Here is an 18,476-nt window from a genome sequence, read left to right on the forward strand (position 1 = left end):
GATGCCCCCGGTTCTGCTCCGGGGGGGCCCGAGGAGGGGCGCTATCTCCGACGCCTTTCTCCTGTCCTGGTCAGGCCGGCTTCTCTATGCCTTTCCCCTGTTCCTGCTAATCAGCAGGGTCCTGGAGAAGATAAAGACGGACAAGGCCTGGGTCCTCCTAATTGCCCCGGCTTGGAACGGGACCCTCACAGGCCTGGCGGTAGCTCCGCTGTGGCCATTGCCACTCCCCCCGGACCTGCTCTCTCAGGACCAGGGCTGCCTCCTCCACCCCAACCTGGCAGATCTTCATCTCGTGGCATGGCTGCTCAGTGGTTAGGTGGAGAGGAAAGGATGTGCCCAGACCAGGTTCAGCGTGTCCTCCTCGAAAGTAGATGGCCCTCCACTCACCACGCTTATTTGGTGAAGTGGTCCCGGTTTTCTAGGTGGGCGGTGGACCAGGGTGTCTCCCCCCAGTGACCGCCCCATCCAGCTTATCCTTGATTACCTCCTCCACCTGAGGGCCCAGGGCCTGGCGTCCTTGTCAGTCAAGGTGCACCTGGCAGCCATATCAGTCTTCCATCTGTCGGTGCAAGGGCACACGGTATTTTCCCATGTTATGACTAGCCAGTTCCTTAAGGGTTTGGACCGTCTTTTTCCGTATTCTAGACCCCGGTCCCGCAGTGGGACTTAAACCTGGTGTTGGCTTGTCTCACGGGGCCTCCGTTTGAACCACTGGCCATGTGCTCCTGGTCTTGTCTCTCATGGAAGGTGGCCTTCCTGGTTGCAATCACGTCTGCCAAGCGAGTCTTGGAGCTCAGGGCCCTGAACTCCGAGCTGCCCGTACATGGTCTTTCATAAAGACAAGGTCCAGCTCCGCCCGCACCCCGTGTTCCTACTGAAGGTGGTCTCTGCCAGTCTCTGTCTCTGATATTTTTCTGCCAGTCCTCTGCCCCAAGCCTCATGCGTCCAGTGAGGAGCGCCGTCTCCACATGCTCAATGTGCGGCGGGCTCTGGCTTTCTACCTCGAGCAGACCAAGCCATTCAGAAAGTCCTCGTAACTGTTTGTCGCCTTGGCAGAGCGTGTCAGTTGGATCACTTCGTGCATCCGTTCCTGTTATGAGCTGGCGGGTGTCCCCCTGCCACCCATTGTGAGGGCACACTCAACTCGGGCGCAGGCCTCGTTGTCTGCCTTCGCGGCCTATGTCCCCATCCAGGACATTTGTAGGGCCGCCATGTGGTCTTCGGTTCACCCGTTCACCTCGCACTATGCGATTGTCCCCCAAACCAGGGATGACGCCGGGTCCAGCAGGGCTGTCCTCCGTCCTGGGAACTTGTGAACTTCTACGCACCTCCAACAGATGTAGCTTGGAATCGTCTATTGTGGAATACACATGAGCAATCACTTGAAGAAAAGACAGTTACCTTTTCCGTAACTGGTGTTCTTTGAGATCATAGAATCATAGAATATCAGGGTTGGAAGGGACCCCAGAAGGTCATCTAGTCCAACCCTCTGCTCAAAGCAGGACCAATTCCCAGTTAAATCATCCCAGCCAGGGCTTTGTCAAGCCTGACCTTAAAAACCTCTAAGGAAGGAGATTCTACCACCTCCCTAGGTAACGCATTCCAGTGTTTCACCACCCTCTTAGTGAAAAAGTTTTTCCTAATATCCAATCTAAACCTCCCCCACTGCAACTTGAGACCATTGCTCCTCGTTCTGTCATCTGCTACAATTGAGAACAGTCTAGAGCCATCCTCTTTGGAACCCCCTTTCAGGTAGTTGAAAGCAGCTATCAAATCCCCCCTCATTCTTCTCTTCTGCAGGCTAAACAATCCCAGCTCCCTCAGCCTCTCCTCATAACTCATGTGTTCCAGTCCCCTAATCATTTTTGTTGCCCTTCGCTGGACTCTCTCCAATTTATCCACATCCTTCTTGAAGTGTGGGGCCCAAAACTGGACACAGTACTCCAGATGAGGCCTCACCAATGTCGAATAGAGGGGAACGATCACGTCCCTCGATCTGCTCGCTATGCCCCTACTTATACATCCCAAAATGCCATTGGCCTTCTTGGCAACAAGGGCACACTGCTGACTCATATCCAGCTTCTCGTCCACTGTCACCCCTAGGTCCTTTTCCGCAGAACTGCTGCCTAGCCATTCGGTCCCTAGTCTGTAGCTGTGCATTGGGTTCTTCCGTCCTAAGTGCAGGACCCTGCACTTATCCTTATTGAACCTCATCCGATTTCTTTTGGCCCAATCCTCCAATTTGTCTAGGTCTTTCTGTATCCTATCCCTCCCCTCCAGCGTATCTACCACTCCTCCCAGTTTAGTATCATCCGCAAATTTGCTGAGAGTGCAATCCACACCATCCTCCAGATCATTTATGAAGATATTGAACAAAACCGGCCCCAGGACCGACCCTTGGGGTACTCCACTTGATACCGGCTGCCAACTAGATATGGAGCCATTGATCACTACCCGTTGAGCCCGACAATCTAGCCAGCTTTCTACCCACCTTGTAATGCATTCATCCAGCCCATACTTCCTTAACTTGCTGACAAGAATACTGTGGGAGACCGTGTCAAAAGCTTTGCTAAAGTCAAGAAACAATACATCCACTGCTTTCCCTTCATCCACAGAACCAGTAATCTCATCATAAAAGGCGATTAGATTAGTCAGGCATGACCTTCCCTTGGTGAATCCATGCTGGCTGTTCCTGATCACTTTCCTCTCATGCAAGTGCTTCAGAATTGATTCTTTGAGGACCTGCTCCATGAGATGTGTTGCTCATGTCTGTTCCACATCCCACCCTCCTTCCCCTCTGTCAGAGTTGTCTGGCAAGAAGGAACTGGGGGGGGGAGCATGCAGCTCCCCTTATACCGTGCCAGGCAGGCGCCTCTCCAGGGGGTTCTGGGGGGCGCTCCCCACTATGGGTACTGCTAGGGGAAAAATTTCCGGCACTGGTGCATGTGGCGGGCGAGCACGCACATCAATTGAGGTAAGACAGTTACCTTTTCCATAACTGGTGTTCTTCACGTCTATTCCACGAGTAACCTTCCATGGCTTGCAGTAACATTACACACCATGTTAGGTCTTTTTGTGATAGACATCATTATTTTCCATAGGAAAGAATGACATGAGGGGAACTAATATCCTTTGATGCTCTCTGTCAGAGACAGGGATGTGGGTGATTTTGACTGGTGGTTAGAGTAAGAGTGAGCCCTGGTGGCTACAGTAGGAGCCAGACATCAGTAATTGGAGCCATGGGCCAGAACCAGGTTACATGGAATGAGGAAAAACAGGGGCAGGGCTGTTTCCAAGCCAGAAGCTATCACAGTCATGGGCGAATGCTTTGAGCAGCCACCAAACTGCTGCTGCTGGGTGTAAGAACTAGTCTGTTGACTCTTATTGCCAATGAGGCAGCCTACCACAGGCCAGATCCGCTCCTCAGATTGCGTGGAGACTGGCTGTGCTGCAGGTTCTGATTCCTTACACCCTCTGCAATGCAGCTATGTTATATTTTGATAACGCCGTGTCCATACCTGCCTCACCCTCACAACTGAAATACTATAAAGAATTGTGAGGCATAGTCCATAGGAGCCAAACCAAATAACTCACTTTTTTTTTTTTTTGAACACCACTACTTCTTTTTCAAACTGTAGCACTATCTGTTCTGCTAGTTGACTTAGATGTCCACCCATGAGAGCAAGCTTTCTTCTTAAAACTGACTTAATGTGATGCAATGGCTGTACAGGTAGATTACTGTAGCTGGTGTGTGGCCACTCAGAAGAACATAAGACTATAAGAAACTTTAGGGATTGGAAAAGGCTCAGTGTCTGACCTTTTGTTTGATTTGAAGATTCCATCTGCTTGCCTTTGTCACCATGACTTCCAATCTCCTAAAAGGACAGAGGATGCTTTCTTCAATCTTACAAATGTAGGGCCCAATTGTGGTTTTCCAGCCACTGCTCCAACTTGTGGGTATGGAGGAGGAGCATTACCATTCCGAGGAGAGCAAGGGGAGAGCAGCTACGGTACCACTTTTTCCAAGGTGATAGCATGAGCTTCCTCCCTACAAGGTCAATTTTGCTGGCGAGTATGGAGGTGAGACAGGGTGGTGATTTGCTGGCCCTTCTGGGAAGCTAGTGGTATTGATAGTGTCCAGTCCCCACACACACCACCTTGAGTGCTCTCCCTTTTTGTGCCCCTCAATCAAGTCCATAGCCCAAAGTTTGAAGGGGAATTGAAGGAACAAGGAAAGAAGGAGGAAGACATAGTGACTTGAAGTGAGGAATGTAGTTCCCTTTTATTATTCTCTCATCCTCCTAACAGATTTTATTCTACGTATGTTGGTAGGTAACTCGTATCACTTTTATATCCCTTGGATTTTGTCTTGAGATATTTTCTTCTATTTTATTACCAGTTCAAGAGAGTTATCTGTGATGTATTGTAATGCAGATTAAAACCTGTACATTCTGTTACAGAAATAGAGACTTTTAATAAAAGTGTTGCCAGACACCTTGTACCATTTCACAATCAAACTTGCAACAGATATGGAGAAATGAAATATGAACTATACCTTTTAGTCAGGCACACTGAAATTTAAAAAATGGATTGTGTTCTTTATATGAGATGTTCAGTGAGGTTTCATGTTTATAGGCTTCATGATCTACTTAGAAAACGTGCAGCATGGCTGCCACTTAAACACACAGTTGCAAATCCAGATTAAATTCTGTAGTCAAGCTTTTATTCTACATCCGTTCTTAATTGAAAGTGAATTTCCTACTTATAATGTTGCTTATGAAACTCTCAAAGGGTTTTTTTTAAATGCACAGCAGCAGTCTAAACTTTCAATTTATTTTAAAATAGGACCTGCTTAAGAAATGCTACTCTGCCAAGGCCTCCTACCTGTTCCAGCAGGACAAGTTCTATGATGTCAGCTACGACACAGGAGACAAGTCTATCCAGTGTAGCAGACGACCAGATGCATTTAAGTTCTGGATGACATGGAAGGCATTGGGAACTACAGGACTTGAGGAAAGAGTAAACCGAGCCCTTGCCTTAGCTAGGTACCTGATCTCAAATTTGAATGTTTTTTTATTTTAATTGACTGAAGCTTCCAGAACAATGTTGCAGCGCACTGTCTATCCCAGGGGTGGGCAAACTTTTTGGCCTGAGAGTCACATTGTGTTTCTGAAATTGTATGGAGGGCTGGTTTGGGGCGGCTGTGCCTCCCCAAACAGCCAGGCATGGCCCGGCCCCTGCCCCCATCTGACCTCCCTGCTTCTTGCCCCCTGACAGCCCATCCACCCCCCCCCGACCCTAACTGCCCTGTGCCCCTAACTGCCCCCCACCACCCCATGCAACCCCCCTGTCCCCTGACCGCCCCCCGCCGCCCCATCCAACCCCTCCTCTCCTTCCTGACTGCCTCCCCAGGACCCCTGCCCCCATTCAACCCCTGTTCCCCGCCCTCTGACCGCCACGACCCCTATCCATGCCCCTGACCGCCCCCCGAACTCCCCTGCGCTCTATCCAATCCCCCACTACACCCTGCCTCCTTACTGCGCTGCCTGGAGCACCGGTGACTGGCAGTGCAGCTGCACCAAGAGAGGCAGCTGTGCCCTGCAGCACAGAGCACCGGGTCAGGCCGGGCTCTGCAGCCCCGCTGCCCAGAGCATTGCACCGTGCAATGGCATGGCTGTGGAGGAGGGAGGACAGCCTCCCGGGCCAGGAGCTCAGGGGCCGGGCAAGACGGTCCCGCAGGCCGGATGTGGCCGCGGGCTGTAGTTTACCCACCTCTGGTCTATCCTGAAACCACTTAAACCTTTGTAACTTTAAAATCTTCTAATAATTGATAAATTAGGGATAAAATAAAGTTCAGGGCCCAAATTAAAGGGAAACCATCAATCTGTATTAGGCCTAATGGTGGTGATCTGGAAACTGATGTGGTCCAGTGAAGAACACCCTTTTTATTTCAGATATCTAATTTAGAATCAGCGCTGCTGTTTTTCATTAATACCAAAACACATTGGGCCAGATTCTGTGCTGTATCCAGCTGGAGGTGAATTTACCATTCTCCTCCTGCCTTCTTTCATGCTCCATGCCATAGACAGTGTATGCTGGGGAAATTCCCTGGGGCCACTGCAGCCCCTTTATGGCTCTTTTATGCCACCAAATTGGGGGTGGCATCTGTAGGGAGAGTGGGTTTTCCTCCCCTTCCCCTACAACTCCCTGGTGCAGACAAGGTTTTAATATGTAGAGTGCCATCGTTTTTAAAGTGTGTTAGCATCTGTGGCTTCGCTCCTTGCAGCAGCCAAGAAATCCCACCACTCTAGCATTTGCAAGTGCTTCCAAGAGGCATTTGAAATTAATGCTTTGTTTTTAAAATATGTTTGAGCATGAGCCATAATGTTCTTGAAAGTCAGGTGCAGAACCTGGATTTAAAAATTAAGGTTGGGATTACCATAGTGGATCTCACAAGTGCTTCATCAAGTCCATACTCCATTGGTGGCCTGTATCTTGTGCCTCAGAAGAACATGCAAGAAACCGTACAGCAGGATCTTATAGAATACCTGGTCCACAGGAAATTTTTCTTTCTAAGCCCCATTAATTAGAGGTTGGCTTCTTCCCTGAAGCATCCCTGCAAAACCTCTCTACTAGTGTATCTTTGTATGTTCTTGTTATCCTTATAAATTTTCAATCCTTTTTTATTTTTGAACCATGCTAAGTTCTTGACCTCTGTCTTGTATCAGTAAGTTCCATAAACTCATTGTGCACTGTGTAAAATTCTCCCTCAATGAGCACTTCCAAGATGGTGTTGCCAGAGGCTCTAGGAAGAGAATTATTTATATGGGTTATTTTGCATGGACACTGATCTTTTAAAATAATGTCCTTTTTTTTTTTCCTTGTTCTTTTTGTACAGCACAGGGTCCTAGCACAGGGTTCTGATCCATGACGGGGGCTCCTTGGCTTCAAAATACAAATAATAAATATAAATAATAATACTTATCAGACCTATGTTAATATTTTATTTTTAATTTGATGCCAAATACCATGTCAGAGAGAGTAATACCCTAGCGTTTACAATGGTGCAAGTTAAAGGGACAGTTCCTCTTCCACACTTCCATATAAAGACAAAGCTAAAGCATTAATTGCCTAAAAATATGTGTATTATACAGAAAAAAGGTGGCGCTAGATGGAAGTCATTGAAAACTAAATCTACTGTCGTGATTCTGCTGCTTAAATGTCCCTAGAGTCTTCTGAGTAAATTGCAGTCTTGTGTGCACTTCAGGGCCCTCTGTTAATATATGTATACAGAGCGCGTCAGTTCCTTCTGCTATCAGTAGAAGGATTCAGCCACATCAAGGTTACCGGCACAGGTCATCTGACTGAGAATGTACAGATTAATGGTGGGATCAATACCTTCTTTGATAGTTAGGATTTAGCTGGTGGTGTTTCTAAGTGACAGTGTGGGGGTTTTTTGTTTTGTTTTTAATGAAATTGCCTTAATCAGATAACAGCTACCAGTGATATTCTGTACGGTAGCTGCTTTGCTATCTTGATTTTGCATGGGCACGGGCACTTGGGAGCTGAGACATCTGTTTCCCTGGGCACTAAAACAGATTTCATAACTACACGACTAACTGTGCAGCCTTTTTCTTGCTATGTTACAGTAGGGTTTACTTTGATGCTGTAGAGATGATATTTTAGCGTTCCTGAATATGACCTGGAGCTAGTCCATTGACCTTACAATTTGAAGGTGAGAATTTTTCCACTGCCAGGCAGAGTTGCAAAGGTTTTAATCTGATTGCAATTCTGTGCTCCCTTTGCATCAAACTCTGCCCATTGGCCGTTGCATTGATTTCTTCCTTTTTTTTTTTTTTTTTTAAAAGAGGTGAATCGTGTTTTCATAGCATTCATTTAGATCAAATCAGAGTGCTCCTAAGCTATTTACTTGAAAGGACTTATTTTTAAAGTACTTATGACAGAGTGCTCAGCTGATCACTTCGGAGATTATTTTCTTTACATTTAGTCCTGGTGGCAAATAATTAGATTCCCTTATTGCTTTGTGGAATAAGCTGCATTTTAGAATATGTCACAAGATTGCAATCACATCTGGATGTTGTGTTAGACCATCATCTCCACAGTTCGTATCACTTCTGTCTGATTCCTTTTCTAAAGGCACCCCTCCTCCTGAAACCTAGCTTCATTCACTACTGGATCCCCCTCATTTTCTGCAGTGTTAATAATTTAAAATACTTCTTGTTTTTTCTGCTCTGTTATGAAGTTGTTGTACTAGGACTCCGCCCCTTCTGTGATTCCACAGTCCAGGGATAATAAAAATACAGTTCCACTGTCAATGATGGAAAGATGTACACCACTGGTGCCAAATGGACCAGACATTAGAAATCGAGAGTGATGGATTTTCTAGTGGCTCCATTTTTTGGCTGTGAACAGTGGTCAGAGAAACATCAGATGTCAGCGACACACCACTTTTAACCTTGTTTCAGTGGGTGATTTAAAAAAAAAAAAAAGACAAAATGCTAGCCATGGGGGGGGAGAGCTATTCTATAATGCAAACTGTCTTGCTAACACTATTTTAAAATTGCTAACCTCTTTCAAAAACAAGGTGATCTCATTTTAGGTCATCCAAAAACGAGGACTGGTGTTGTGTTTTCGTGTAAAGTTTTGTTTTAAATGAATGAGGGAACACTGGCTATTCCAGTCCAGGACCTCTTCTGAGCAGATTGTTTGTTGTGCTCGGTGCTGTAGTTTTATGATATGGACAAATGTCATCTAGCCAGTAGTCACGGTCACCAAACTTGTTTCACTTAAGTCCACAAAAATATCTCCTCCAGAGGCATGGTGGGTCTTTGCCCAGTTTGCTAACGAGCCCATAATAAAATCAGTCTAATCCTTGGTGCAATAATGATAAAGCATCTTTCTTTCTTCTATGCTTCGGTTTGTCAAACTGAACAGTACTGTGGCTGATCATGGTGACCAGGTGGCAACATAACTGCTGATCTAAATGGACTTTGAAAAAGAGATTCAGTGCTGGCTTCATTTTGATAAGACGGGTGGAAGGATCTCAGCAGCATGCAGTTAGATACAGCATTCAGAGCTGACATCAGCACATCGGGTTATATGGATATACACTAAGGGTAATGAGTCACATGCACAAGTCTGGTTAACCACAAACAACACGGCAACTCCCCATGCTCTGCTTTGAAAAATGTATGCTCTCTAAGGTATTCTTTATTGAGCCCCTGGATAAACAATCTCTGCAGGATCTCAGTTGAAGTGCCAGACTGTGACAATGAAACTGTGCTGGTGGTGCCCATATTGGGACTTTCCTCTGGCAGGTACACAGGGCCCAAAGTTGGTGTTCTGACAGATTTCTTCCTCCTCCCTCTATTTGTGCTCACTGTATGTGGCGATAACCAGTAAAAGCAGTTACAAGCAGAAAAATGCCTAAGTATCGCAACAAACGGGCAGATTTATTGAAATATTCCCAGACCCTGGCCAGAATCCTGGCAAAAGGACTTTTATGGGGTCTGATCATGCTGACTGCACACACAGACTCATGCTGGCATTACGAATTTGCAGTTGCTGACAGAACAAACCGGAGATAAAGTACATTCAATAAATGCAGATAGCTAGATGTATGGAATATTGCTGTGTGTGGAATGGGACACAGCGATTAACAACAATACAGTGACATGGGAACAATGTTCTCCAAACTCCAGGCCAGTGTCCTGGAGCCACTGTAGTTAAAGAAGACAGTTAGAAGTATGCAACCACTCCATTCACAGCAGGGGCCGCACAAAACCCCTTACCTAGTGCCTTTACTCAGGCTATGGCTGCGCTAGAGAGCTTACACCGATGCAGTAGTGCCGCTGTAAGCTCTCTCGTGTAGCTGTTCTAAGCTGATGGAAGCGCTCTCTCCCGTCAGCTGCATTAATCCACCCCCAATGAGTGGCCACATCTGTGTCGGCGGAAGAAGCTCTCCCGCGTCATAGTGCTGTCAATGCCGGTGCCTAAGTCGGTGTAGCTTATGTCGCTCGGGGGGAGGATGGCTTATTCACACCCCTGAGGGACATACGTTATGCCAACATAATTGATAGTGTAGACTTAGCCTCAGAAGCAATTAAATAGGCCTGACAAGGATTTGGCTGCAACCTTTGCAGCTGGGGCTGTGCATGCAAATGTCACATGTCATTACTTTGTGTGAATATGGCAACATATAATGACCATAGAACCCAGTTTATCCGAGCCTCCATTATGTGGCGGCTCTTATTAACAGAACCACCCGCGCGCACACAGCATCATGGGAAATTGACATCACCTCCATGGTAGTGTTAGCATGCCATGTTTTCAGTCTTGTAAAACGATTGACGCTACTAAGCAAAAACGTGTAGTACTGGCATTGGATGCTAAATTAGAGATTATTAAAATTTTAAAAAGGAGTCACTAGCAAAAATAGCCCAAAATTATAGCATTGGGAGAAGCATAGTATTGGACATCGAAAACACAATGCAGAGCAAATTCTTAAATATTGCATGAATAACTCAATAACTCTGCACACTAGAAGACCATGAAGAAACTGAATGATGCTGGTCTAGATGAAGCCCTTTATCTGTAGTTTATACCAGCAAAAGAGAGAGGCGTTCCTATTAGTGGTCCTTCACTATGTGAGAAGGCTTAAGGCTTTCATCAAGGTTTCGAAGGGGACCCATGTTTCTGTGCTAGTTAGGGATGGTTCAGTCAGTTTAAAAAGCGTCATGACATCCGACAACTAAGTTTTTTAAAACTTTTGTTCCAAGCATGTGAGCTCATTTGAACAAACACCATTGAAAGCTGTCTTACTGCTGGACAATGCAACCACTCACTCTGATGGCTCACCTTCCAAGGTGACTCAAACTTCTGGGTTTTTTTCTCCCTCCAAATGTAACCTCTCTTGTGCAGCCTATGGACCAAGGTGTCCTAGAAAGTCTAAAACAGCGCTATCAACGGGATCTTCTTAATCGACTACTGATGTCTGATGAAGCAGCTAAGAACAAAGGAAATATGTTGCAGCGCTGGAAAAAAAAATGTATTAAGGAAGCTGTATACGGGGTTGCAGAAGCATGGGAAGACATCTCCAGGTCAACCTTACAAAAATTGTAGAAAAATCTGTGGCCTGAAGTTATTGCTGACATTCAGAACAGTGACCTTGCAGCTGCAACAACAGCACTGGCAGCTGAAGAAGAGACCAGTGCATTTGTGGATCTTCTCCACAGACTTCCTGGCTGCACAGAAGTCGACAAAGATGATATTGCAGATTGGCTTGAAAATGATACTAACTACCTTGGCCATCCCTTATTGGATGATGCCAAAATCATACGGACTGTACTACATGCTGACAGCGACTGTGTATCTGAAGAGTCTGCTGAGGAAGGATTGATGGAAAAAAATTCTCACTGCGATGCTGCAATAGCAGGAAACCTCTTCCTTCAGTACTTAGAGCAACAGCCTGATACCGACCCCTCTGAACTGCTGATGATGAAGCAACTCCATGACCACACAATGAAGAAGAGAACCTCTCATCTAAAACAACACAAACTGTCAGATTTTTTTCTAGCCATTATAAATGTGAGTGCTGCTGTACCTACCATTGTGCTATGTACTGTACTTTCTGCATATTATATGTTGTTGTTACCATTAGTATTGCTGTTGTTGCAACTTAAAATTATCATTTCTGCATTTTAAAAAACTGGTACTCTTTTCTAGAATTAATGTTTGTGTACGCTGTAAATAAGGAAGGGGGAGTCTGTTTTAATGCTTTGTGATTATCATTTCTGCATTTTTTTTAAATTGTACTCTTTGTGATATGTGTACATAAGCTAAATAGAGATGGTAACTTGTGTAACATTAAACAGACTTTGTAGACCAATGTTTATCAAGCTAGTGGTCACAGGACGGGTTTAGGGGGTTGCAAGTATAGAGCCAATATTAGGGGGTGGCAAGCAAGGCAATTGCTTGGGACCTCATGCCACAGCAGGCCCTGGGAAGCTAAGTTACATGCTTCAGCCCCAGGCGCGGGGTTCCAGCTGTCAGCAGCGGGCGGTGAGGTGCGGGGGTCGGGCTGTCAGTTGTAATTTAAAATCTGATCCCAGCCTGTAATAATTCAATAGTTAAAATTTTCTAGAAGTGATGTCTTAGGCAAGACCTGACTCAAGTGGTCTAGGGGAAAAAAGGTTTTAAATGTCCTAACCATTTCCTAATCCTGCAGGGTTGCTCCTCCTAACTTCAGAAAATCAAGTACTGGGTGACTTGATCACACACTTCCACTCCTTATTACAGTTATACTGATCGAGTTAGGGCACAGAAACAATACCATGTGGCTAAGGTGACTACTTGCACAGCAGTAAAAGTGAATAACAAATACAGGCAGTGAACAACTTTCAAAGAGCTCATAGGCAAAAAAATTTCAGCCTCAATAGTTTGAACAATTATGAATAACAAATGAAACTCTGAACAATTCACAAACAGGAAAAAAAAAAAGGCAAAATGTGGACAAATTGTTACAATGAATAGTTTGACTATCTCTACTCTTGGTGCATTACTTCTAGAGCCAGTCGGAAAAACTTTGATGGAACCATATTGCATTGGAATATGTAGTTCTGTTGAACTTCAAACATGTCGCAAAATCAGGTTGATTTTATCACTGTTTCGTTTCAGAAGAAAAATGTGGAAAAAAGTTCCAACAATAGTGAGATGTCCCATTTCACATTTTTGGAACAAAATGTTTAGATTTTTTGTTTTGAAATGACCTTGTTTTAATTTTTTTAAAATGTTATAATATAATACAAAATAGCCAATATTTCAAAGTTTCGATTCCATCAAAATGAAATGTTTTCATGGACCCCAAACAGTTTTTTTTTGAGTTTTCCTTTGTGGAGAATTATAAAATTTTCAGTTTTCATTATGATTTGGAACAAAGCCAAACTTTGAAATCCTTTGCAAAATGGAACCTGCATCTTCCACACACAGCTCTAATTACTACCTTTATGACTAGAGATGGAACTGAGCTGCAAACTTTGGATCCACACCCAAAGTCTTCTGACAGTCAGATGGGGTGAAATCCACCCTTTTTGATTTAGAATTCTGTGGAGATTTGTGCCTGCTGTATGTTTGGGTCAAGATCCAAATATTTTTGTAATTTGAGGGGTTTTGGATCCAGGATTTTGGTTCAGATCAATTTTCGCTTATTACATTAGTGTGTTTCTGCTGCTAGTGAAAGAGAAAATTTTTCTTTTAGTGCACTGTTGGAGAATTCACAGGGATTATTGTGCATCAGTGATATATATTGTTGTGTAAAAGGGGAATTGTGAGGATACCGGGGGGTTGCTGAGAGAGAGAGAGCGAGAGGCCCCATGCACTGGGGCATGCTGCTGAAGAATAGGAGAGAGTAAGAGAACTGGGGGCAGTGGCAGGACTGAGAGAAATGTCAGAAGTAGGCAGTGAAGTGAAATGAGATGACAGCACAGAGCTTTCAGCTGTGGAACAGAAAGTGAGTTATTAATGGAGAACAACTCAGGCGTGGTCTATACTAGCAACTTGCGTTAGTATAATTATGTTGTTCTGGGGTGTGGAAAATCCGTACTCCTGAGCAACGCAGTTATAGTGACCTAACTCCCAGGGTAGACAGCACTATGTCGATGGGAGAGCTTCTGCCGTTGACAAAGCTACTGCCTCTCGGGGTGGTGGAGTACCTACACTGTCGATGTAGATCGTGACTCCACTAAGTGCTACAGCGGCGCAGCTGCATCAGTGTAGCTACATTGCTGCAGCATTTTAAGTGTAAACAAGCCCTCAATGTTGGAAAAAGTTGCTACATTGGTGGATCAGTGCAGCTCACAATTCTAATACAGGTAAGCCCTATTTCTGCTCCCCCTGAAAGTGGGCAGCATTTGGTCTACACCATCACTCACCACTTGGCTCCAGTCTTTACTTGTTTTCGGGAGCTGGTTATCCCATTAACTGTTCTATTTTTACAGCAGATAGAAACTATTTTTAAGCTCTGCTATTAAGAAATCTAGACTTGTTCAAGACAATTTTTGCTACCTGCATATCCTGTATTTCTGTTACACCTTGTAACATTGTGTGTTTACTTACAGATATCTAGTAGATGAAATTAAGAAAAGAGAAGGATTCCAGCTTCTGTTGGAGGTACGTGACTATAGAACTGAGTTTGTGTTTTTGTCAAATGTCAGTCTGTATTTTGGGTGCATATTTAAATAAACTTTGTAAATTGCTGATGCACAGAAGTGTTAAACCACATCATATTGTCCATATTTCACATAGTCTGTTCATTTCCCTTGCTTCTGGGGTTGTGTAGGCATTGGGACGTATGGCTTGAGTAGTCCCCTTGTATGGCAATTGGTAGGGTTGCAAAAGGATCACCCATCCTAGAGCTATGGCTAAGAACTAGAGCTGGTTGGAATTTTTCAGTTAAAACTTTTGTCCTGAAAGTGGACTCTTCTTCATTTAACCCCCCACCCTGTGCACCATTTCCCCTGCACTCCCAAATTTCCAGGGCAGAACAACTGGCACTTTTCAACCAGCTCTACTGATAACTTCTTTTTCCCTTCCAATTTACTCCATGGCAAAGTAAATTGATGAAGATCCTGTTTGCAGAGAATGTGCTGAGTAGCAGGAGTCTCGGCTCCTGCCCCTGCTCAGCTCTTTGGCCAATGAGATCAGCACCTGGGGACATCGACGAGGGGAGTCTATTTAGAGGAAGTGTGTGTGTGTGTGTGTGTGTGTGTAAGTGAAAGGCAGCAATGGGAGAAGGAGCAGAGTAGGCAGGAAGATGGAGAATAACAGGATGGCAGAGGCATAGGGGGAGAAAAAAGGGACAGGAGGAGGAAGGGAGCAGCAGACCGATGCAGAGCAACGGGGTGGAAAGAGAAGTTAAAAAAAAAAAAAAAACAGAAGCGAATTGTTTAAAATTGAAATGTGGGTTTATATTTGTGCTGCTTTTTTGCTGATTATCCAGTAACTATCATGGTTGGAGTGGAAGTGGAAAGAAATTGTAAACAAATTTTCCCCAGTAAACTTCTGCTTATTTGGAAAGAGCACAAAGGTGCGGGCGGGGGAGGATTATCCTGGGTAATAAGGTTTTTTGGCTTGTCTCAAGCCTGTTTGAGTGGCAAGGTGTTCTACCAGTTCTTCTGGACTACAAATTCCAGGAATTGTAAACAACTTGGCAGCAATGTGTGCTGGGAAAGGGAAGGCAGGGATGTAAAAGAGCTCAGGGAAGAGGTCCGATCTGATGTGGGTGGGGTCCTCTACAGAGTGAAAAACCTGGAGAGAGCAGCCATAGCTGCTGGTGAGCCTCTCCAGTGCCGGGGTGCAGGAGTATGGGTGGGACTTGCAGAAAGTAGCCAAGGAGGGGCTGTGGGAAGGAGGAGCGGATGGGAAGAGGCCTGCAGAAGAATAAGAACCCTAAGGAGGAGTAAGCTGCCCATTTGGGAAAAGGCTGCCAGTGACCCAGAAGTGTCAGTCCTGCACCAAGGGTGAAGGTTTTAGGTTTGTGCAAGGAAGCCCATGAAGGAAACTACCTGGGGCAAAAGAGCCTGATGGCGGGATTGGGCAATTGCTTATTGTTTAGAGGCCCCAGGCTGGGACTTCTAGAGAAGGTGGGAGAAAAGCTTTGCCCTCACTCGCTGCATGAAGGGATAAGATAGTTCAGGCCCTGAGGAAGGGACTGGAAGCTATGTGAAAAATGGCTAAGTGGAGCCAGTTTTTCTTGGACTTCTGTTGACTCTGGAAAAGGTAAGAGTTTTTCCTCACATAGTCAGAGGGTTAACCTACCCAGTGACTGAAGGGAAACTGAGTCACGGCTGCATCTGATGAAGGGAAGGTAAGCCACGGACTGCGTGCACCCTCTGCCCTGAAACAGAATTGAGATTAAAACCCCATATTAGTCAGCTAGAGCTTCAGCTCATGAGGAAACTACTATATGTCCAGGGCTTGATCCATTCCTATTAGAGAAATCTGAGACTTTTAGAGTTGAACTTAATTTCATTCTTTGGCAGCAGGTGGCAAGTCTGCTGATCTCGTCCTGCTGATAATGATATTCTCCTTGCTGATCAAATAATGTATTAAATGCAGTTTAAAGTGAGGCAGCAACTATAAATAGTTCCCAGTGCCCTTTCATGAAAGAATTTGGCATGGTCTAGGTAGTCTCCACGTGCTTTGGAGGAGGTCTGGAACTACCAGCAGCGTTTGCACTGGGGCAAAATGATGGTGTGATCTAGCTATCTTCTTCCCTATTTCAATATTTGTTCCTTCTTTTTCAGCCAGCATCAGTGAGAACTGTGGGTATAGTAGGGTTTAGTAGTGGGGAGGTATGTTCTAATCCTCTCCATCCTTTGCCCCCCCTCAAGTAGAGCACTGAATTGCAAAGACATGACAGGTCACTGTTAAGGAGGTGGAGTTTTTTGGGGAAGTTTAAACAGAACTGGGATGCATTAACTGTTTCTCTGGATGGTACTATGTGTCCTTCATTTGTCCCAGAAGAGACTGAGCTGAATCTGTAGGGGCCTATTGGGAAAATTTGTGAATCCTACACGCAGAAGCCTCATAAATATGAAGTGTCCTAATTTTAACCAACTGTGAATGGTCATTGTTGATGTTGGGAGACTCGCAGCAAGCTCTGAATTGAGCATAAAACCTAAGAGAGATACTTGGGAGCGGGGTGGAGAAGTAGAGTCTTCCTTTGTTCCACAGTCACGTTCAGAAATTTTGAGAGACTGTCTCCTGGGCAGGACTTGTACATCACCTCAAGGAGTTTGGGACTCTTATTAAACGCATGGAATTCTGGCATCAGGTCCATCATTATACCGTATGAGTACCAGGCGGTCAAAAAAATTGCCATTACAAGGGTTTTTTAAATGGTTTTCTGAAACCAAATTTTTCTGATTTTTTTTTGTGCATTATTATTGAAATAATGCAAAATTATTGAAATTTTGATGAAATTTCAATTTTTTTACTTGAAATTAAAAATTAAGGAAAAATCGAAATTTAAGTTTTAATTTTGAAATTTTGCTAAAATGCCCACCTTCTCTCTGCTTCCCTTCCCTCCTCCTTTTTTCCACTGGAAAAGGAAGGTGTGTGTGTGTGTGTGTGTGTGTGTGTGTGTAAAACCTTGAAGACTCCCCGTCCGGGATGGGGAAAGCAGGGGTGGGTGTAGGCATTGTATAAGAGTAAAGGGGGTGAAAAAATATAAAAGTCAGCAGTTGCGGTTTTTTACTATGGCAACTAAACAAAAGCACCTTCAATCTGATGAGGTTTTTTTGATGAAACTTTCTAAAGCTCAAATGTTTTAGCTGAAAAATGTCAACAGAAATATAATAGAACTTTTTGACCCGCTCTCGTGAATATGACGTGACATGAGAGAGAAATAAGCAATCATTTTTTCTCTTACTCAGCCAGAGTATGCGAACATTTGCTTTTGGTACATTCCATCAAGCTTAAGAAAAATGGAGGAAGGACCTGAGTTCTGGAAGAAGCTCCATCAGGTGAGTAGTACACATATGGCTTACTGGTTTATTATGATTATCCCTTCTGCCAGGGAAGAAGGAGAACTAGCTCCTGGATGTGCCCACCATTAACCCATCAATAGAATGTTATTTAATCCTTAAATAGATGTTAGTAGGATTTCTAAGTTTATTATGCTCTCTATTTAGACAAGGCTAATTAAGTTTCTTTCTTAATGTAACAAAAGCAGATATTACGCAAGTATTCAGTTTACTATCAAAACTGTTAGACGATGGAGTTGAGAGAAGAGGAACAGTATTGTCTGTATCTCTTGTCTAGACAGAGCATTCATTACCTATTTCATACACTTAACATTGTCCTTGGGACTTGTCTTGCATTATCAATGGATATTGTAAGGGAAGATGTGCTTAAGAATACATTTCTGATGTTAAGCAACCCATAAAAGGAAGTAGGACTAGAATGGAAAAAAAGTAATGGTGAGCCTTTTGGTAACTTTTGTCACTCTTATGGAAAATTACTAATATTTTGAAAATGTTCTAAATTCCTTGATCAGAGTAAATTAACTAAAGAGGAGCCAACAGTTAAGATTAATTAGAAAAGTAATGGAAACTGGGATATCTGTGTATTCTTGACTAAGAAACTCTGCCACAAAGTGAGCCTAGCCGATTGTTGGTGGGTGGCTTGTTCTGCTTTTCCTTTTAACATGCATTAAACTAGGCAGTAGAATTTCAAGGTGGAATGAGGATATGTAAATCCTAGACACAGCTAGGAAATCTTTTCTGCAGAGCCCAGCTCTTCTCCCAATGGTGCTCACAACACAAAAAGACCCCCTTTGAATTAAAGCAGGATACTTCTGTCTTTTGGGATGAGATCTTCTCTCCTCCAAATATATTATTCTTTAAAAAAAAAGGAAGGAAAAAAAAAAGAAAAGAAGTATGACCTAACATTTTTAC

The 18,476-nt window shown here is 44.2% G+C and overlaps 1 protein-coding gene and 1 long non-coding RNA gene across 5 annotated transcripts in view; one reads left to right on the forward strand and one right to left on the reverse strand.

Annotated features, from left to right (window-relative positions):
- GADL1 (glutamate decarboxylase like 1) overlaps positions 1–18,476 on the forward strand; it is a 244,640-nt gene that overhangs the window by 47,118 nt on the left and 179,046 nt on the right. For all 4 annotated transcript variants that reach the window (XM_048838655.2, XM_075125722.1, XM_048838656.2 and 1 more), the window contains exons 12-14: positions 4,846–5,045; positions 14,136–14,187; positions 17,454–17,543. In XM_048838655.2, coding sequence (XP_048694612.1) covers positions 4,846–5,045; positions 14,136–14,187; positions 17,454–17,543 — 342 coding nt within the window. The remainder of the gene's footprint in view (positions 1–4,845; positions 5,046–14,135; positions 14,188–17,453; positions 17,544–18,476) is intronic.
- LOC125631641 (uncharacterized) overlaps positions 1–18,476 on the reverse strand; it is a 38,224-nt gene that overhangs the window by 18,127 nt on the left and 1,621 nt on the right. The window lies entirely within an intron of this gene.

Source organism: Caretta caretta, chromosome 2, assembly GCF_965140235.1.
Source record: "Caretta caretta isolate rCarCar2 chromosome 2, rCarCar1.hap1, whole genome shotgun sequence".
Classification (NCBI taxonomy): domain Eukaryota; kingdom Metazoa; phylum Chordata; order Testudines; family Cheloniidae; genus Caretta; species Caretta caretta.